The sequence below is a fragment of the Lampetra fluviatilis genome, chromosome 1 (assembly GCF_964198595.1).
Source record: "Lampetra fluviatilis chromosome 1, kcLamFluv1.1, whole genome shotgun sequence".
In the NCBI taxonomy this organism is placed as follows: Eukaryota; Metazoa; Chordata; class Hyperoartia; order Petromyzontiformes; family Petromyzontidae; genus Lampetra; species Lampetra fluviatilis.
Window position 1 is genome coordinate 10,493,200 of NC_136275.1, and position 23,222 is coordinate 10,516,421.

The window sequence follows — 23,222 nt, forward strand, 5'->3', positions numbered from 1 at the left end:
TACTAAACGAACGAGCAAACTCTTGTTTGTACGCTTCAACAGCGACACTTGAACAGACAAGACACGTTGAACAGTCTTCGATACACTACGAGCGTACAGCACGGGGTAACCACATGATAACCACGGGGTAACTGCTGCGTAACCTGCACCCACAACAAAGGGAGCCCCCCGCTCCCCCCCGCCTTGAAGTTATTTGTTTACAGGAACTCACGAGTGATACGGATACAGGCTGGGCCACATGAGTCATGAGAGGTTGCAGGGTGGAGTGTAAGAGTGGGAGCAGGGGTGGAGAGTCAGGGTGGAGTGGGTGCATTGATGAGAGTCGGGGTGGAGTGGGAGCAGGGGTGGAGAGTCGGGGTGGAGTAGGAGAGTGGGAGCAGGGGTGGAGAGTCGGGCTGTAGGGGGAGTGAGTGAAGAGGTAGAGAGTTGAAGAAAAGTGGGTGAGTGAGTGCAGGGGTGGAGAGTCGGGGTGGGATGTTCAGGGGTGGAGAGTCGGGACATATGAGGTATCGGATGGTGTTATGGAGAACTGGGTTTGGGAACCAGGCTCGAGGTAGAGTGCTGCAGGGTGGGGCGTGCTGGGTGCAGAGTTGGCAGGGAGGTCGAGTTCTAGGGTAGAGGGTGGAACTAGCATCAACATTCTAGGTGTAAAGGGTTGAACTTGCAGCAGAGTCCTCGGGTAAAGGGTGACGCTGCTGAGGCAGTGACCGGTCAGAGTGGAGACTCAAAGAGCCGTGGCCTCGTTGCTGCTTTTGGAGCTGGGCCCTCGGAGGCCATGCGCTCGGCCGCTCGCACTGGACAGCTGATTGCGGATGTAGCGCGACACGAGTCGCTGCGGCCGCTCCTGGTAGTCGGAGAGCACGGCGTGGGGACTGCTGATCTGGTCCCCTTCCAGGCGGTCCAGCAGCGTGACGCACACCACGGCAGCTGCGGACACCGCACAGCACGCAGAGGATCACCACACCGCAAACCACGGCAGCTGCGGACACCGCACAGCACGCAGAGGATCACCACACCGCACACCACGAACCACCGCACACCACGCACCGCACACTGCGAAACACACATAGCACGCCACACCCTGCAAAGCACACGACGCACACCACGCACGTATATGAGACAATAGAAACAATACACAGCAATAGAGACGACTGCATGCCGTTACCAACGAGACAGAAAAGTGCGGACGCGAAGAACGGAAGCAAGGGGCAGCTGCATTTAGGAGGCGTCACCGATGAGACTGACACAATCGAACCTGGCCGTCCGTCGACAACACGTGACCGTACTTGCAACGCGACAAGAGCACACACGGGACGGCACAAAAGGAGGCAGTTACAGACGAGCCATTCATACAAACGACAAGGTGCAGAGAGAAGAAAACAACACGTGGATTCTTGAACGGAATTTCGACTCCAAAATCGTGGCTATTCCCGGAGCGGCAGTCTGTGTGGGGGGGGGGGATGTGGCACGCGGTGTGGCTTCTCAAATTCGAATAATTCCCGCTTCAGTGCCGGGTCGCTGCCTCCCTCTAGCGGCTGTTCACTCGAAGGGCCTCCCCTCCTCCCCCCCCATTGCTTCCCGACGGGGACCTCTGCCGAGTGAGGGGGTGGTAGCGTCACCCGCCGGGTGAACGGTGGTACTGCAACTCGTGCGCTTTAATCTTGATCCATGAAATCGCGAATCTGTCGGTCATTGGCGATCGTGACAGAAGCAGAAGAAAACTGCGCAGGCCGGAAAACGAAACGTTTTAAAACAACGCACAGAAATGTCAGATTAATACGAGTAGGCTTTCGGGACCAATATTATCCATAACAGAGTTTTTTTGGGGGGTTAAATCGCATAAATACAAATGTGTCGTTAAACCCGCCGCCACCTGACACAGCGAATTAGTAAGGTTTGTCACGTAAACTAATTCAGCACACCAGTGTGTTGGAGAGTAAACTCACAACATTTACAATTCGAGCACACAAATGTGTACAAAAAGTATTCCGCTTGCGTGCGTTGTGCAAAAACCATCGGCAGTTCCCGAAGAACTGAATTGTTGTCCTCTTATTGTAGCAGGTCACCATCAAAATCAATTTCAGCGATCGAAGCCAGTGGTTGCCAACTTGCAATCCGTGGACCTAGTGGTCTGCAAGACCATGGGAAGTGGTCCGACGTTACGATTTAGAGTCGTTTCAATTCTGAAAACGATTTTGTTGGTACATGGCGGTCGGCAAAATAAAACTGAGGTTTGATGGTGGTCGACGGGTTGCACACATTGGGGGCAACAGTGGATAAGGATCACTTGAGGATTGCTTGAAGGATTGTCAGTCAGTGTCGACTAACAGAGAACTGTTCGTAAACCAGCTCTTTTCAAAATTGGCAGCGTTCTCGGCACGACAAAGTAAGGTTTGTGCTCCAATTACAATAAAAATATGAATTTTTCCTCCTCCTCTGAATAAGGGCTTGTTGGCCAAAACGTTAACTTCCTGCATATGTTTCAGCGATAAGGCCACGCGAATCTTGATGGTGGCAAAATCTTTTTTTGGTTTGTAATTGAGTAGCAACACAGGATAGTCGGCTTGCTCGTGGTCAGTGGGACACCACCGTGGCACCACGAACGCTTGGCGCACGCTTGGCGCACACATCCATAGCTACGATGCCAGGTCACGAAGAGTTCAATGTTGTTGTTTTTTTACAAAGGTTTCGGGTGACGTGTCTGAGCATCACCGTAATTGTGTGCAAGGGTCGTGCAATCACCTGATATTACCTTCTAATCTATTCATGATCATTATGATCGTCATCACTTCCAAGGCAAAGGACGATAACGAAATCTTCTTGAAGTAATACCGAGACCCTGATGCATCAAGGCTTTTTCTACCCAATGTTTTTCAGAACGTTGATGACAACGGTTTTTTAAATGCCCTTGTTTTTAGTTTGTACATATTGCTATTGTTACAACCAATTCATATTAATTATTTTCTAAAAAACTCTCAACACAGTTACAGAAGGATGATCCTGCTTGGGACATTTAACCTTTTAAAAATAACGTGAAAGGAAATCTTAATTTCTGGAGAAACCCGATGCATGTGGGGAGAACACTGAAACGTATAATCTATAAATGGTCGGGTGTACGGTTACAGTGGGATGTACCCATTCTGGGGTTCTCAACCCAGATGTGCGTGCCGTTTTGTAATTGAATACCCTGCTATAGGCGTATTTACATGGTGATGTGCAGCGTTGCCAACCCGTGAAAGCGAAAAGTACGCAAACGGACATTGAGGAATCGGTAGATGTCACTCGATAGACTTTCCAGCATCCTCAAAAATATCTCTGGACAAATGACAAATTAAACAAACGTCGTACACTAATACACGATCCTCAACACACACCGGGAATCGCTCTTAAATCTGCATAATTTCCTCATCCCAGAAAGTCTCCGAGATTTGTCAAAACTAGTCGCTTTAACAAAACCCCCAAAACGTCTCTGGATCAAGCCGACGGCATCGCGAAGCTGGCACCACTGGGCCACGCGAGGGCTTCACCGCGGATGCCGCAGAGCTTGCACATGGCGGCGAAGATGGACGACTCCATCTCGATGTTTCGCACGCCGGCCGAATAGGCGCGCTTCAGATACTCGAGCTTCTGCACCGACGTGTAGCAGCACAGTGCCCCATCCAGTCGACCCTGACCTACGTGCGCAAAGAGGTCAAAGCACGAGGTCACAGAGAGGTCACAAGTATAGGGAGGTCACCAGCGGTGAATCGGCAATAGGATAAACCTGGGATTTGTAAGGGACCAACATGAACCAAATTAAAAAACAAAGAGATGACTCAAAACTCAGACGAGCGTTGGGCCGCACATGCGCTCATTGGCAGTCCTGTGCCTGTGTTGGAAATTCCACGGCTTCCACAGCAGACACCGGGACAGCCAAAACTGACGTCCCGCTGAGCGATTCTTACTAGGAGGTACTTAACTTAATTAACCCTGGAACGATGATGGTGGAGATCAGTTGGTCCAGACAAAGACTTCATTCACCTTGTGATCTCGAGACAGGGAGCAACGGTCCTCTTCTGAGCGACGTGCCAGCTACTGCCAAATAAGGGCCACCCAAATGTCTCACCGACCCCTCTCTCGACTACATTGCAGCTATCGTGTGTGCAGGCAGTGCAACTGCACCAGGGCCACATGGCACCGGGCTACAGAGAGAGCGGGTTTGGTGGGGGGGGGTAGAAATTAAACAGGGGTCCCATTTAATTCCTCGCACCAGAGCCCATGCCAACGCCGCTGCGCCACTGGGGTCCCCGTCGCCAGCATGCCCACTGCCGCGCAGGCGTCGCTCACACCTGCGGGGCGTTGCTGCTCACCCTCATAGAAGTCGTTTGTGCACATGGTGTCGCCCACGATGGTGGGGAACTCGTCGGCGAAGTCCTTGGCGCACTGCAGCAGCTCGTGCGCCAGCTCGGCGTCCAGCTCGGAGTCGCGCGTCACCACCTCGCCCAGCACCACCTGGCGGAACTCGGGGCGGAACTGCTCGTCCACGGCGGTGCGCGACACCACCACGGAGCCCGGCTCCAGCCCTGCGTGGTCATGAGATCGAGGATCGAAATGGGAAACTTACATGACCTTCCGACCCCTCCCTCCCTCCCCCTCCCCCCGTGCGTCACGGTCAGCGTGTGACATCAACCGGTGACAGCCGTCAACTCGATGGAAGTGTGGCGGTCAAGAGTCATCCAGCGTCTGGATATCCTCTCGTGTTGGACGCTATCCACAAATAAGAGTCTTGTGTATGCAGCGCACGACTTTAATCACCAGCGGTGCGGTGTGCCAGCCGTGTATGTTGGAGTACTGTCGTACAAGAATGCCTTATACAATTGTAATGTATTAATTGAATGTAATTTTAAATGATCAAATAACGTTTTTTCAAATGAGAAAATTAATCAAATTAAGCAGGACAGTCTTATGAAATGTTGAGATGCTGGAAGACGGAACGTGCCCTCTGTGGTCGAATATTATTAAGCACCAGACGTGTCTCCTGTTGAAATTCGCCGCATGTTCAGCAAGCCTGAGGTTTGAATGATGCATAGAAAGGTCCAGATTAGCCAATCAGAAGACAGGGATTGGAGTATTCACGTGGTTAATGCCTTGACGTTTTTGTCCTCACATGCACTGTTAATCACGCTCGACTGCAATGAGCTCCAGTATGCATGTAGAACTTCTTTCCCACTCTACGTTGCGAACCATGATAATTGTGATTTTCACGACTGTGAATCCATGCTGATACACAGTCCTCCTGTCAATTCGCTGCTGCATGAGGGTCTCTCTGCACCATGAGGGTCGTGGGGGGTTCTATGACCATACTTCACTCTGCCGACTGTCTGAAGTGGACAATTGTAAGTCTTGAACGCAAAATCGTTTTCTTAGGAGGCCCCACGTTGCAGTCTCTTATTCACTCTATCCCTCTGGCCTTTCTATATATGTGCTATGCAGAAGGGTCATTGCTCAAAACGTCGCCTGTGATATGTTTCCCTTCAAGGCCCCACGTACACACTAACACACTAGCTGAATTTAGTGTCACCGCCAAACAATTGGTTTAATTTCTCGAGCGGAAGGCGAGCCGGTGCTGCTGGGTGCCAGGCTACATTGGCGTTGAGACGGAGTGAGGGGTGTGCGTCGCACCGATGCCGCCGGACGTGCCGATGCGGAAGATTCGCACGTTGCGGCTCTTGGCGTGGAACAGCAGCTTGATGAGCTCGTGGAGCATGATGCCGATAGACGGAACGCCCATGCCGTGCTGTGGCGACAGTGGTGGGGGTGGTGGCGGTAAGTGGGGGAGTGGGTGAAGGCAAACGGCACCACAACATTCTCTACAACTTGGCAGTGAGCCTTCGTGGAGGAGTGTGCATTGGGGATCCATCCAAGGTGAGCGAGACATTTGTACGGGTAACGTGTTCTGAGCACGTCCCCTAATGTAGCAACACAGGTAATGACAGGTATTTCAACGCAGACCTTAGAGTGTCGTGTTGGGTCAGCAGGTACCAGCTAAACAATGAAAGAAGTGTCTGTCTCCGAGTCCCTTGGCCCACGATACACTCGAGAATCCAAAAGCGTCACGCTGCCCACGGTATGCTGTTGCATCTAGACATCCCACATGAGTATGTCAACTGGGCATGGCTTTTGGCGAGCTCCTTACAACGCGACTCGTGAAACTTTGGACTGTCTTCGGCCGTCCGAAATTGAGTATGAGGGTGACGCATTTGAGGACTGCGTTCGTGCGGAGTGGCGCTGGTGCCGGAGAGAGGGAGGTGCCACTCACGCTCACGGACAGCACGGGCCCCACTTTGTACATGCAGTATCGGTCCGTGGCCTCGCACAGGTTGGTGGGCCCATCTCCCTGGTCCGGCAGCTCCAGCTCCTTGGCGATGTAACGCGCGAAGGCCAGCATCCGCCACGCGCTGCCACCCACGCACACAAACTGACACGTGCGCGCACATGATTCACACACGGCAGACACAGGCACTAAGACAAAAACAAAGATCCCCCCGTATAGCCTTAACAGACTTTTGGGGCAAGCGCATTTAACGAGCACCTTTAAAGGGTGGGTGGCCAGCACCACGCCCGACCGCCTTTGTCTCCCCACTGGCGATGCTTACACACAGCACCAGGTAATCATTTGAGGCTGAGTCGACCTAACGGAGGCCCAGAACCAATTCAGATAATCGTCACTGGTGTTTGGTGGCCATGAGCGGGAATCGAACTCGGGTTCTGCCGCTCTTCCTACGATACTGTGAGGGTCATATCCTCATATCCCAGGGGAACAACATTACTACGCTGTGTGGTGTGTGCGCGTCAGTCAGTCACTCCACCTTGACGTCCCCAAACATGGCCGGGAGGTCGTGGGATTTGGTGGCCAGGCCGAAGTGGTAGAGGACGTCATCCTGCAATGAGGCCAGGTGAGGGTTTATCACCTTGACGAGGCCACTGAGTACGAGAGGGGGGAGGGGGGTGAGAGGGCAGACCAGAAACAGGGTGATGGAGATTATCAAGTGAGGTGACAGAACGAGCGACAATCTCTCCCCTCCCTGGAGAGGCAAGCCAACACAGGTGTTCCACTTGTAGAGGTGTGCAATTCAACGATTTACCACCTGGCACTCACTAAGTGGGTCTCTTTATGGCAACAACGGCTATTTATTTAACAGGCGTCAGCGGTACAATTCCACATGCATGCACAGCAACAGTAATATTTGAAGCATAGAAGCACTGATGTAAATTGAGCAATTGCGTCATTAAGCAGCCAGCACGTAAACTCAAAAAAACAGTTTGGGTGGTGCTCATTGCAATATACGGGACAACCACACAGTGGTATGACATCAATCATTGTCATTATCATTGGCCATGATCAATCCACTGTTGGATGAAGGCATTCCTTTCCCAAGCCGTCACCATCCATCACATATCTGGGATGCAACAATTCGTCTCGCATCCGCCTATGAGCTGATCCATCTCCGTGGTGGGTGTGCCCGCCGGGTGTGTTCACTCGATGGGCTGCCACTCCATCATTAGTCTCGACCACTGTCCATGATGCCTTCCGCCACGGTGGCGAGATGTTAACTACCTCGCCTGTAATACAGGAGGTCGTGGGTTCGGTCCCGAACCTGACGCGTGTATATTTAGACCATGACGCCTGTGTATTTAGAGTTTGCACGTTCTCCCCGTGGTCGCGTATATTTTTTCTCCAGGTCTCCGCGTTTAAAATCAACTTATTTGGCTGCTCTCCATTCTTACGTGATAAGCGACTTCGTTGAGCTATCATTTGTCACCTGGTTGCTTCTGAAAAAGAGCTACATAGCCCAGTGGGCCTTACCTGGTAAAATAAGAAAGAGTTGAGTTTTTGCTTTTCCAAGCAGCACACTCTGCGGAAACCCACATACTTTCCTTAACAGTAATAATTGCATGATGCATACGTTTCCATGAGTAACAATGTGGAACATGTGAACCATAAAGAATACGCACGTACTGCATCTTACATTAGAGAGAAGACAATAAGCCATTAAACTATCGCGACAAACAGCTCCCGACACACGCGGGGTCAAGGGTCGATGGCTCGCGCGATGACATGAGCCAAGCTGGGTTGGTCGGTACCACTTGGAGAGGCAAATTCTACCCGTCCACCATGGGCAGAAGAAAACCCATGGTATATACCAAACTATTCGAGTTACAGCCACACTTCATTTTTAGTTTCATATTCCGTGGATGTTTAATATTGCATTCTTCGCGCTTCCAAAACGATACACTCGATATCGAACATACCAAGATACCCTTCCTTAAAAGCAGTATTTCTCGTAATCTACTGTAGTGACGTTGCTATGATATGTATTTGTAAATTTTGAGATTATCTAATTTTAGAAAATAATTGTGAGTATTTGCCACTCTGCGTGGTACCAATTAGTCGTTTTTGTGTGAGCTGCTCAAGAACCGTCCATCACGCTCTTCACTCAACACAAAGTGCTCGCCACAAAAGAACCACAACACCTTTCTGATCTTGTCAAGGATCATAAACCATCACACAAACTCCGGTCATCCTCGCAGCAGCTTTTGGCAGACCATAGATAAAAGACGGCCACTGCATCGCGCACTTTCAAATGCACTTCTGCGCGCCGTCTGGAACACTCTTCATGCCGATATTAGGAAGCCACTGGAGCTATGTACTTTAAAACATCTACATGGAAAACTAATTTATTTAGAACTGCTTTTTGTGTATAGTTTGTTGTCCTTCTCCCGTACCTTCTATTGGCCCTGTTGGCTACGTACAGCGCGAAAGAAGTTCAACGTGATTTACGCAATTTCCAGGGAGGCATGATATGGCTTCTTGCATTCAGCCGCGGTCCCTTCGTTTCACAATCAACCCCAACCCATCCCCAACCACCGCCGCCGCCGCCCTCTTCAACCCCTCCGTCTCACACGCAAAGCCAGCAGCATCCGCAGGAGCTCAGTATGTGAAGGGAGTGGGGTCAGCGTGACCCAGAATGCTTTCTGTGCGCTACATTCATTAGAGGGCTGCGTGTGGGAGGCGAAGAGGTGGGGGAGGATGTCGGAGCAGAGGGTGGGTCCGGGCAGAGGGGTCTGAGCAGGGTGTTGGCGTCCCTGTCAATGTTGTTTGAGTGACTCATGCAGCCAGCTATGGCTGCAGGGTTTGGTGGTACATGTTGTTCATGTCGTTTATTGTGAAATTTCTGTCACAGTTCCTATGATCACTGTTACATTGCGTATGGCTTTATTTTGGTGATTTCGAAAAGTTGTTTAGTTTGGCCATGTCTGTTTGTTGTAGTACGGAGTTAGAATGATGGCTTTAATCTAAGTTGTCTTGTGGTTGTTGTTTGACTTGCATCCCACTGGGATTTTTGCACAGCGTTGGTGTACGGTGCTTTTTTTCTGGAAGACTTTGCAGTTTTTTCCTGGATTTTCTGTTTGCGCATAGTCACTTTAAGATGTTTTCTTGTTCATGTTTTTGTTTTTTGCTTGTTGCGGTTGCGCCCGATTCAAGCGCCGAATGGCTCACAGGGCTATACCAAATGAATGAAACTGAAACTGAATGCGTTCGAGGAGTGGTTATGGGCGAACAACATTTTTTGGGAGAGATTATGGGATGAACGAGCCTTGTTGGGAGCGGTTTCCGATGGAGTTGTTAACAATGGTTCACGATGTCAGCTTTTTCCACTCTTGTGTTGGATGTTGTAGGCAGTTATACTCAATCTGCCTTATGTGGCAAATACTAATATAAAATAAAACAATAGTTATTAGTTCATTACGAATAACTGAACCTGGGAGCCTGAGTTAGATTCACGACCAACATCAGTGGCGAGTGCCGTCTAAACACTGCCCTGTTACCAGCCCGTACTGACCAGCGTCGTGAAGTATGGCCAAACAGCCCCCACGGTCAACAACGTGTCGAGACCTTCAAGTTGCAGCGCAGGGACAAATGGAGTTCTGTAAAGTATTCTTACACTCCGGAATCACTTTTTCTTTATTTACTTATCCAGGAAAGCCACACTGAGTTGTAGAACTCGTTTTAAATGAGGGTCGTGCATTGGGTTTTTTTTTATTTTAAGTTGTTTTCAATCAATTAATAAAGAGAGTGTTTTGTTATTATACGCGTGGGAGGAAGCCGGAGCACCCAGAGAGAAAATCCACGGGAACAACACTTTATCCCCCGTACAGATGGAAAAAGATGGCGATTAGTCCACTTTATGCACTGCCCTCTCCTGGCGAGCCAGGTTATAGCACCTTCCTCAACGCCAACGGGGAAGGGAGTTTCACATCTGTGCGATCCGCCAACCCCTCGCTGCCTCCAACAGTGCTGGATTACAGGCCAGCTGCATATAGTCACTACCACCTGAACTTGCAAGGGCATGTGAAGTCACAAATTAACCGTGGCGTTCAGTGTGACGGGAACGCGCTGTGTAAACCAAGCACAGTCCCTTCCGTGCAGCACCCAGCGAGCAAAGTTCACACACACGGTACGACCCGGCTCAGAATTCCACTGCTCAGCAGTTCTGTTTCCCCACAAGATGACTGAAAACTGTCGTAACAATGTGTAGGTAACTGATAAAAAAAAGTTTTTTCTTATGATTAACTAGCTTTACTACCCGGCTTCGCCCGGGACTTGGATTCTTGTCTTGGATTAATACACGGCCTACGCGGTGGAGGGGGGGGGAGCGTGACGTCAGCAGGCACACTGCGTGACGCTGCCGCATGCGGGTGACATCACAGATGTGACGTCACCGCTCACTTGCCGTGAAAAATATATCCATTATTGCGCCCCCCCCCCCAAATACAAAGGTCTATTTTTATACTTTTTCCATTGTGTACAGTCTGGAAGCTACCCACATGCCAAATTTCAAGTTTGTTGCATGTCTGGAAGTATGCTAAACATTTTGAAAAGACACACATTCACACATTTCCCTTTTTTATATATATAGATGATCCCTTATAAAGCTACTGTTAAGTCCTCCTCTCCTCTCTGCACGCCGAGTCAGCCACAGGGTCGTTTGGTAAACCACGCCGGTCTCTGCGGGGTTAGTCAAGAGATGGATGGCGTGGATGAGGCGGGCGAGGGGGTTGGGGTTGTTCAGATATGACGACCACGGATGTCAGCAATGGTCGGTTACCGACCTAAGGTGACCGGGTTCATGGTGCAAGACCATAAGACGTACTTATCTCCATGGCGTAAGGCTGGTTGGCTGCCCTTTGAAGTCACGTGAAACTGTTCTGCCCGCATTCGCAGAGCACGCGTGTTTCCATTCCTGACATATTTGGCACAATAATCGTATCATCGTCTTACTGTACTCCACAGCACACGGCAAAAAATGACACATACACTTTGGTTCTTTGGGTAAAGTCACGTAGGTAGACAAAATAATAGATCGCGACGTTTCGATCGCAACGCAAGCGACAGTCTTCGGGTGAGACAAACACACCAGTTCTCACCTGAAGACGGTCGCATGCGTTGCGATCGAAACGTCGTGCTCTTTTATTTTGTCTACCCACGTGAGTTTACCGAAGGAACCAAAGAGTATGGATTCCTGCAGTCACGAAAGCTTCAAATCTAGAAAAAATTAGCTCAGGCGACGTGACCTGTAGTTGGCCCACAACGTAGGACGGACCATGCGTGATTAAAATCCACACGCGTCACCCTGCCCAAATCCGTGTGAATTTGCATTGTGATGTGTGACGGGTCGTCATTGTCGCACTCGCCTCGATGCTTTCACAGCAACCAGCACCGTCCAACGCGGTGAACGTCACAGCCAAAACAACCCCCACGACCCGCACGCCGTGGCCGATCCATGCCCTCATCCAGTGGTGGGCCGATAACGAGATGTGCGTGTTCATATCGCAAGGACGTATCGGGGGTGTGGGAGTGTCACCGTGGGTTACAGGGGAATGTGCACTGCTCCCTCCACTCGTGCGGCCTGAACCGCGTGTGGCTCTGCTCAATGCGGGCGAACGCGATAACGCATTGTGTGAGTGCGCCGTGATGGGGGGGGGAACACGCAGCACAATCATTATTACGATCACTACCACCAATAATTAGCACCACCTGGGATTACGTGCAGGATCACTACCACCACCAATCATTACCACCATAAGCAAGCATTACCACCACCATCACTACCACCATCACGAAAACACCTGCAACAATCATGATATCACTACCACCAATCATTACCACCACTATCCATTGCCATCACCAATCATTACCACCATCACCAATCGTTCCCACCACCATCACTACCACACCACCAACAATTATTACCACAACCAATCATTGCCAGCATCACCACTACTATCACCAATCATTACCACCATCATCACCATACCACCACCAATCATAATCACCACCATCAAAAACATCACCACCGTCACGAATCATTACCACCACCACAACCACTATCACCAATCATTACCACCACCACAACCACTATCACCAATCATTACCACCACCACAACCACTGATTATTACCACCACCACAACCACTATCACCAATCATTACCACAACCACTATCACCAATCATTACCACCACCACAACCACTAATCATTACCACCACCACAACCACTATCACCAATCATTACCACAACCACTATCACCAATCATTACCACAACCACTATCACCAATCATTACCACCACCACAACCACGATCACCAATCATTACCACCACCACAACCACTATTTATTACCACCACCACAACCACTATCACCAATCATTACCACCACCACAACCACTATCACCAATCATTACCACAACCACTATCACCAATCATTACCACCACCACAACCACTATCACCAATCATTACCACAACCACTATCACCAATCATTACCACCACCACAACCACGATCACCAATCATTACCACAACCACTATCACCAATCATTACCACCACCACAACCACTATCACCAATCATTACCACAACCACTATCACCAATCATTACCACCACCACAACCACTATCACCAATCATTACCACCACCACTATCACCAATCATTACCACCACCACAACCACTATCACCAATCATTACCACAACCACTATCACCAATCATTACCACCACCACAACCACTATCACCAATCATTACCACCACCACTATCACCAATCATTACCACCACCACCACCACTATCACCAATCATTACCACCACCACAACCACTATCACCAATCATCACCACCACCACAACCACTAATTATTACCACCGCCACAACCACTATCACCAATCATTACCACCACCACAACCACTATCACCAATCATTACCACCACCACTATCACCAATCATTACCACCACCACTATCACCAATCATCACCACCACCACAACCACTATCACTATCACCAATCATTACCACAACCACTATCACCAATCATTACCACCACCACAACCACTATCACCAATCATTACCACCACCACTATCACCAATCATTACCACCACCACAACCACTATCACCAATCATTACCACCACCACAACCACTATCACCAATCATTACCACCACCACAACCACTAATTATTACCACCACCACAACCACTATCACCAATCATTACCACAACCACTATCACCAATCATTACCACCACCACAACCACTATCACCAATCATTACCACAACCACTATCACCAATCATTACCACAACCACTATCACCAATCATTACCACCACCACAACCACTATCACCAATCATTACCACAACCACTATCACCAATCATTACCACCACCACAACCACTATCACCAATCATTACCACCACCACAACCACTAATTATTACCACCACCACAACCACTATCACCAATCATTACCACCACCACTATCACCAATCATCACCACCACCAACAACAATCACCATGACACACTGTCGGGGCTAACAGCCACAAACCACGCGCATCACTCACAGCCTCCGTCCAGCACAGCAGCCGGTACAGTGGAGACATTCAACCGACTGTCACGATCACAACAGCAGACAAACACATCCCGGTCACCATCACGACAGCCGACAACATCCACCGACAGCATCAAATTCAACCGGCACATCGAACACACCACTGTAACAGCCGAACCGGCGCAACGTTCCGTCTCCACCACAACAACAGCTGACGACAATCCAGTCACCGTCGACAACAGCCGGTCACAACACCGCTGTCGATAACACGAAGCTTCGTCACTCACTCGCCGGTTCGTCCCGGGGCAGACATGTCTCGGCTGGCAGAGGTGTCGGTCGCGACTCGTCTGTCCGTGCGTCCGTTGCGCTCCCTCCCGGTAACCGGCGAACCCCTGGTGAGCAGGGGACTCGCCTCCCTCCCCTCGCCACCCCCCCTCCCCTCCCCTCCCCGTGTGTGTGCCCTTTAATTTCACCAACGCGTGTTTCCTGCACCAGCACCACCCCCCCACACACGCGTCGTCCCACCCCCGGTGGGTCCCACGCCGTGTCCCGCTAAGGGGAAAGGGACGGGGGGTGGAGGGATGAGACTCACACGGGGCGTGCAAACGCGCGACGCGGATGAATGGGCGAATGCTTTCTCCTGCGTTAAGCAGCGCGGGATTTCTTCCCTGTGCCCGTGGAAAGGAAATAAACGCACGGTGCTTAACGCAGCCTCTTTGACCAAATTTCGTTGAGAAAGCAACTCTCTGATGCGTTGTCGGACCGAACCACACAAATTATTCTTATGGCGGGGGGGGGTGTACCCAATACTACTAAATGGTCGAGGCAATTTGATATTTTATTTCTGGGACACTATTTTTCCAGGGGTCTACTTAACTCCGCGACTGGGGTACCAATCAAGGCCGTAATTATAATATATATTGGGGGGGGGGCGGAACACATCCTCCCCCCCCCAATATATCCCCCCCAATTCAAAGATGCTCAGAATGTCCCCCCCCCCCCAATATATTTCTATAAAATAGCTTTCTGTTTATATGATTGTGGTTATGGTTGTAGTTTATTAATCCCTAATCTCTGCCATTACATACAATGAAAAGGTAAAAAAGATAAAACAGAGCAATGTAATATAATACACTATTAGACATTATTGTCAAAACGAAATAAAAATTCCATCCTATGTGTTAGTGAATTTTTTAAATATTTTAAGCAGGAAATGGCAGAAAATTAGTTTTCAAATTGAGATATTTTTCTGGGGGGGGGGACCCCACACCCCTTGGAAGATTTGGTCCCCCCAGTGTTGATTCCATGGCTACGGCCTTGGTACCAATCAATCCGGAATCGGTGCTACTCTGTGATGTTGAAACGCAGCGAGGACGATTGCGCTGAAACCCTGAACGCTTGCACGCACCGTAGTGGTGGTGCATCGTGTGTACAGCTCGTCGAGATGAGTCGATAGCCGCATCCCCGACCATCAACAGACTAAAAATGACTGCATCACGAACATTAAGCGTCATGCCGAACAGCACCGCGGTACGACCCTACAACATACGAGAGATAAAACAGCACAGGGCGTGGAAACCTCCGCATGATGGGGGAGGGGGAAGAGGTCATGATCCGGAAAGTTGAGAAATAAAGCGGACCAAGACTCGTATGCTTTAGTCAAATCGATTGCACAAAATCGATTTCATTTCGTGAATGGAAAAACGGGCGTTGAAAGCGCGGCCCACCACTGCGGCTCACAACGAATGGCGTTACAAGGCGCGCAGGTGAATAATGTGCGGTGGCCTGCATAGTTTACATTGTGAACCTGCACGGTCATCGACAGCGAAGCGTTTTGGACAGGGGATGTGCATGTATAATTCACAGCCTATAATGAATGGAAGTCTCCGGCAATAGATGAACGTAAATAGAGCAATGGCCGTGTCGCTCTTTGCACGAATTAATATTCAATTCTCAAGCTCACCATATCTGCATCAACTAACAAAAGAATAGATTTTGTTTTCCATTCGTACGTTGTATTTTGTAGAAGGGGGTAACGTCACCGCTGCAACCGCTGGTGGCCGCTGCAATTAGCACAGCGTTAACACGTCGACTGTTGACTCGAGACTATTCATGTTGGATGGATATAGTCAAAACCTCCCGCGAAGGATGGAAGCTGCGTGCGGGAGAAACCCAAGACGGCCAGTCACGTAATGTCTTTGAACTAAGGCCGTAATTATAATATATATTGGGAGGGACACATCTTCCCCAATATTCAAATATGCTCAAAATATCCCCCCCCCAATATATTGCTAGAAAAAAATATTGCTATGCTATGTAAATAAAAAGCAACAATTTTCTAAACCTTGGCCACAATATCTGGACTTGTCTTCATATAAATCAAAGCATAGATTTCTGTTTTTATGATTGTGGTTATGGTTGTACTTTATTAATCCCTAATCTCTGCCGTTACATATGTAGAGGTGTAATTGTGTAGATGTATGGGCACGGATGGGTAACAAACACAAGGGGCGTGGTTAGGGCCGTACACGGAGGAGGTGCTCGCACCGACGTCCGCACCTACATCCCCCACGGGCCCCTCCCGGGGGCCGAGTGCTATAAAAGGTGGTGAACCGGAGGGCTCGAGGTTGAGTGTTAGCTTTAACCAGCGAAGAGTGAAGACCAGCTAGAATAGGCCCCAGAGCTCCCCTGGCTCGCTGTCCTTGTCAGGGCCGACCAGGGCAAGCCGGTGGCGTGGCCCCGAGAGCCCAGACTGACGTTCTTATAAGAGCCGGTCTGGAGACTCAGGGTGCCGGGATCCCAGCTTGACCAGGGCTGGGATAGGTAGCCTCCCCTAGCTCCGTAGTGGAGGACTCGGGCGTAGGTTAGCGGGGTTAGACGTGGGGTCTCCCTGTTAGAAGAGTGAAGGGGACGATACCCCTTCAAGTGCTGTGTATTCCCGTTACTGTACACAAGTTGGCATTAATAAATAAGTGTGCCTCCGACTCCGTCGTCCAATCCTCCTGCAACTTACTACACATAGAATAAAACAAGAAATGCTAAAAAAGTAAAAACAGAGCAATGTATTAGACATTTTTGTAAATAATATAAAAAAAGTCCATCCCATGTGTTAGTGAATTTTTTTTATATTTTAGGCAGCAAATTAGTTTCCAAATTTAGATATTTTTCTGGGTTGGGACCTCCAGACACCCTGGACGATTTGGTCCCCCCCCAATGTTGACTCCATGGCTACGGCCTTGCTTTGAACTAGGGCTGAACAATTTGGGGAAAATATCTAATTGCGATTTTTCTGACATTGCGATTAAATTTGTTTAAGTCAAGCTTCAATTCAATAATCACTGTGTAATAGATTCAAAACACGTGATGGAGTATTACCACATGATACCATAAAAATATGAACTGCTCTATATATTCTAATCAAGGATGAGAACTTAAAATAAATTAATTGCTTCCAACATGTAAGTGTTTTAATTCAAATAGAACAATCAAACATAGAATAATTGTTAAGTTAAATAAATAAAGTTATAATCGCATTGTTTTAAATTGCGATTTCGATTTGAAATCGATTAATTGTTCAGCCCTACTTTGAACCTTAATTAATTCGTTCCCACATTTATCAATTCATTGTCTCATTCATTGATTCATTCATTCATTCGTGTCCCCCACCAGCGACGACGCTGACGGGCGTGGTGCATGTGTAGTGACATAGAATGGTCACTACTGTGTCGGCCTGTACGAGGGCTGGGGGCCCCAAGGGGGTGCCTGGGGGGTCACGTGCTGGAGGGATCCGGACCTTCCCAGAGGTGGGGGAAGTGAGGCGTGTCCTGGGAAGGGAGGCGTGGCCTGAAGAGAGCCAGCCACGCCGGGGTGGAGCCAGCCACGCCAAACCAGATATAAGCGTGGTGTGAACACAGAGCGAGGCTGTTGTACTGTACTCCAAAGTGAAGACATCATCGGTCGTCAAGTCCCGAGTCGTCGTCCTGGGCCAGGCAGGCCGTTGCCTGCCTGGTCCAGTCTGTGTCGTGTTCCAGAGTGTTAGTGAGTTGAGGAAGGTGGTCACCACCTTATGTACAGTGTTATATTACTTACCGTTTAATAAATAGTGTTGCCTCCAAGCTGCGTGTGTGTGCACCTAATTCGAACCTACTACATTTGGTGTCAGAAGTTGTGGAAATATAAATATTGCTAGGTGTTATCCTAGGGAAGTAAAATGGGCACACGAAAAACAAAGACAAAACTCATCTGGACGCCTTCGTACGACGGGGATGGTGTGACGACCATCCTTCGGACAGCCCCGGGGATGGCAGCTCCGGTGACAGAGAGAGAGAGATGGCGCTGCACGCGGAGCGGCGGGACTGGCATCGCACCGCTGCTTCGCCGCCATCGGGAACGGAGCGATGGAGCCGCGGGGAGAGGACACCGTCGTCTCTGCGGGGGCTGGCGGGGGGAGGCCTAGGCATGCGGGCCACGCGGTGGGGCCGCCAACTCGGCGGCTGATCGTGGTGCGGTTCCCGCCAAAACGCTGCTCCCGCCAACTCGAGGGCTGGTCAGGGCGCGGTTCCCGCCAACTCGAGGGCTGGTCGGGGCACGGTTCCCGCCAAAACGCCGCTCCCGCCAACTCGAGGGCTGGTCGGGGCGCGGTTCCCGCCAACTCGAGGACTGGTTGGGGCGCGGTTCCCGCCAAAGCGCCGCTCCCGCCATTTCGGCGGCGGGTCGGGGCGCTGTTCCCGCCAAAGCGCCGCTCCCGCCATTTCGGCGGCGGGTCGGGGCGCTGTTCCCGCCAAAGCGCCGCTCCCGCCGACATCAACGCCTGCGGAGGGGGAGTTCCACACGTGCAGGTGGCGCCCCCGTCTTGTGGATGGGGGTTCGCAAGAGCAGGCCGTGTTCACCATGCAAGATTCTTCGGGCCGTCCCAGTGCTCCACCTTGCCGCCCTTCGATATTCACAGTTTGCCAGGCGAGTCGTGACATGACACGAGAAAAATAATAATAACTTCACCGATCTTGCGTGTGCCGGGTTGCGATCGCGGGTTTTTTTTTTACTCGCTGGTTTGCGGAGCTCTCTCGAGAAACGGTGCCTTAACGCGGCGAGAGAGTTTGTGTACGTCTGAGAAGCTGATCGCTATACCGTCGAGAGCCTAGTGCTCTCAGAAGGGTCACCCAAGGCGGGAAGACTTCAGTGGAGACGTCAGACAAAACCCGTTTCGAAAGGTCCCCACATGACCTTTTCAAATAAATGGTGATCCAAGAAAGCAACGGGAAACTACTTGGATTATTGCTCCCTTGAAAACTTCAATGATGACAAGCAAAATCAACAAAGGCCCTGAGTATCGGCGTCCTTTAAATAGGACAGGGGTGCTAAGAATCTCCGAGCTTGTGTCAAAGAACCCTTTCAAAGTAGCAACTTGGAACGTTAGAAGTTTACTTCAAGCAGGAAAACTAGCCAATGTCATACAAGAAATGGATCGACTTAAAATCAACATAATCGGTCTAAGCGAAACTAAATGGCCTGGAACAAAAAAGTTTATATCGAGCGAACACCACATCTTCTGCTCCGGAGGAGAAGAAAACACCAAACAAACATACGGTGTCGCCTTTATAGTACACAAGAAATTAGCGAATAAAGTCAACAACTTTACCCCAGTATCAGAACGAATAGCACTACTACAATTAGCAGGCAACAAAGTCAACGTGAACATTCTACAGGTTTATGCTCCAACAGCAGATAAACAAGATCATGAAATCGAATCGTTCTATGAGCAACTAACCAACACGCTGAAGCCGCTGAAGAAGCAAGACATCACTATAATCCTCGGCGATTTCAATGCCAAGGTTGGCCACGGTCGAATGCAGAACATTGTCGGAGAACACGGACTAGGAACAAGGAATGAACGAGGCGACAGACTGGTTCAATTCTGCCAAGAAGAACGTTTCAGAATTGCTAACACGTGGTTCCAATTACCACCTCGACGACTGTACACGTGGACCTCGCCGCAAGACTCCGACAACAACATCGTCAGGAACCAAATCGATTATATCCTAATTAACATCAGGTTTAAGTCCAGTGTGATTACAGCAAAAACCTACCCTGGAGCCGATATCTCGTCAGATCATAACCCAGTAACAGCTACAATAAGACTCAAATTGCGATCAATACAATGTACAAAGACGAGACGAGCAGACCTGGAGAAACTGAAGAACAGCGCCGATAAAAGACAAGTACAGCAACATCTCAACGACAGCATCCGCTCAATAACAACAGAAACAGCAGATGTGCAGGAGTACTGGCGCTCGTTCAAACAATGCATCACAGAAACAACAGAAGTCATGCTGGGACATCAGCCACCGAAAAAGAAACAACGATGGATGACACATTGTATTCTCGATCTAATGAGCCAACGAAGAATGTACAAAAACAACAACTTGGAGAAGTACAAACAAATGCAACAGAAGATCAGAGAAGCAATCCGACAGGCAAAAGAAAAGTGGATGGAAGAACAATGCGCCGAGATTGAAGAACTAATTAAAAAACATGACAATTTTACTCTGCACAAGAAGCTCAAAGAAGCTGGTAACATCTACAGACCAGCCCCAACAGCTACCTTGTATGCGGACAACAACCAACCAATCCTAAATAAACAAGAAAAAATGGACACCTGGACAAACTATATACACAAGCTCTATGGCGCCATGAGAACACCTGCAGAAAAAGACCAACAGATGTCGAAAGACGCTCTACACATTTTAACATCAGAAGTAGAACATGCAATCAAAACAGCTAAGTCAGGCAAAGCGTGCGGGCCCGACACAATCCATGTAGAATTGCTCAAACTATTAGACAGTAACAACATACGACAACTGACTAATTGGTACAATCAAATATACAATGGCAATAAAATTCCATCCGACTGGCTACAATCCATCTTTGTGGCCATACCAAAGAAAGCAACAAGCCGGAAATGCGAGGACTACAGACTGATAAGCTTGATGAGCCACGTGCTGAAAGTCTTCCTGAAGGTGATCCAACAGCGCATACGCTCCACATGCGAAAATGCATTGAAGAACACACAGTTTGGCTTCTGCAAAGGACTAGGCACAAGAGAAGCAATCTTCTGTCTACAGATACTACTACAGCGATGCTACGAACATCAGAAAGAAGTGTACATCTGCTTCATAGATTACGAGAAAGCCTTTGACTCAGTCGACCACGACCGACTAGCAGCTCTATTAAAACAACTGGGACTAGATAAAAACGACATCAACTTCATCATTGCTCTTTATTGGAAGCAAACAGCCCAACTCCGATATGACAACGAATTGACAGACCCAACACCAATACAAAAAGGTGTACGACAAGGCTGCCCACTTTCACCCAGTCTTTTCAACATCTACTCGGAGCAGATTTTTGATCGAACACTAGCAGATAAAAACATTGGTATTAAAGTCAATGGACAATACATCAACAACATCAGGTATGCCGACGACACTGCACTGCTGGCCGATTCGGAACAAGACCTACAACAAATCTTGGACGAGGTTGCCACAGAGAGTCAAATATGGGGCTTACGAATTAATAAAAAGAAAACAAAGGTTATGAAGGTCAGCCGAACTACAAGCGAAATAACAATCAAGCTTGGTAGCGAAAAATTGGAACAAGTACACCGATTTAAATACCTTGGTGTAATCATTGACGATCAGTTGAACCATGAAGTCGAAATCAAGAGCAGAATTGAACAAGCAAGGCAAGCATTTATTAAATGGAAAACACTCCTTGCAGACCGCAACTTGAGTACATCACTGAAACTGCGCACACTGAAATGCTACATCTGGTCAATTTTGCTGTACGGAGTTGAGACGTGGACACTGACAATAACAGCAACAAAAAGGCTCGAAGCTTTCGAGATGTGGCTGTATCGAAGAATGCTGAAAATCCCATGGACAGCCAAAACCACCAATACACAAGTTCTGCAAGATATGGGCACTGACAGGCAACTGCTGAAGACCATCATTAGCAGGAAGTGTTACTACCTAGGCCACATTGCCCGAAACGACCACAAATACCAGCTATTAAAGCTAATCCTGGAAGGAAAATCGAAGGGAAAAAACGACCAGGACGGCCAAAAACGACATGGCTAAGTAACATCAAAACATGGCTACAATTAACAACAGCACAAACTCTACACGCCGTGCTAGACCGGGACCAATATCATCGTGAAGTCGCACACGCCGTTAGGCAGCACTAAAGAAGAAGAAGGTTTGCGGAGCGTGTTCATCCGGTTGTGTGCGTGATAAAATGACGCGGCGACCATGCGGGTTTCTGCTTGTCACAGTGTTGTTGTTAATTACGGCGTCGAGATCGGTATCTTCTGGGTGTAGTTAATGATTAATTCGTTGTTGGTGTCCCGAGTTCCGTTGATATCCTGTATGTTGCCGTGTTAATGACTCGTGTTGTTACATCGTTGTGTTGCGAAATCGCCATTGTTATTGTGTATACTGTATGGAGTTTCGCTCGTGATTGTCACTTGTAACTGTCAGAAACTTTGATCGTCATTGTTGCCAATGTACAGACCGTATGGAGCTTTGCTTGAAATTGTTAACAGTGTAGGGACTGTTGGGTACTTGCTTGTGATTATTTACTATGTATGGATTGTCTGGAGTATTGGTTGTGTGTTTTGCCATGTGGGGACTGGATGGAGCATTGCGCCAAATGATTGACTGTACGAATTTCATATACTGCATATACTGTATTAATCAATTCGGCGATTCTTGGGGTTTGTGTATAGTTTTTTTGCTCTCAAAATTCGAATGCCCTAAGTCCCATGGTTAATGTTGAAGGGGTTTTTGAAATGACAGGTTCGGTGTGTTTCAACCTCACTGGTTGGCCCCTGTCCGTTGTTGCACAGATGATGTCTTTTGTGCGGGAATGCCCCTTGTGTTCTACATCGATCAGGGGTGCGTTTCCGTTAATTGCTGTCAAATTGCGTTGCTCTCTCCACTCGGTTGGTACAGCTGCATGCTGCAATGCGAGTCTCGGAGATGATGTGTACGGATACGGGATGTGAGGTGTATTGTTATGACCATTGAATATTCTGGATCGTCACAAATTGTGCGTACCTGTTCGGCATTGGATCAGTTTTGTGGGGGATCATAATTCAAATTGTATGTGTTGTGATGGTGTTAAATTGTGATGGTGACGTGCTGCCAGGGATTTGGAATTGTGCTGCTGGCTGTCACCTATCTTGGGGCGCAGGTCCTGACCAGGATGGCCCAGTGAGAGTTGCGTGTCTAACATGAACGTTGTGGTCCCGTCATGCTA

General features: G+C 49.0%; 1 protein-coding gene across 1 annotated transcript; it reads right to left on the reverse strand.

Moving 5' to 3' along the window:
- Window positions 1–271: 271 nt before the first annotated feature.
- On the reverse strand, window positions 272–14,354 carry LOC144931736 (uridine phosphorylase 1-like). Its single transcript, XM_078855975.1, has 7 exons — window positions 14,195–14,354; window positions 6,849–6,963; window positions 6,299–6,457; window positions 5,662–5,776; window positions 4,350–4,562; window positions 3,528–3,674; window positions 272–927 (listed from the first exon to the last, which is right to left on the reverse strand). The coding sequence occupies exons 1-7, from the start codon at window positions 14,218–14,220 to the stop codon at window positions 725–727; spliced, it is 978 nt and encodes a 325-aa protein (XP_078712101.1). The 5' UTR covers window positions 14,221–14,354; the 3' UTR covers window positions 272–724.
- Window positions 14,355–23,222: the final 8,868 nt, after the last annotated feature.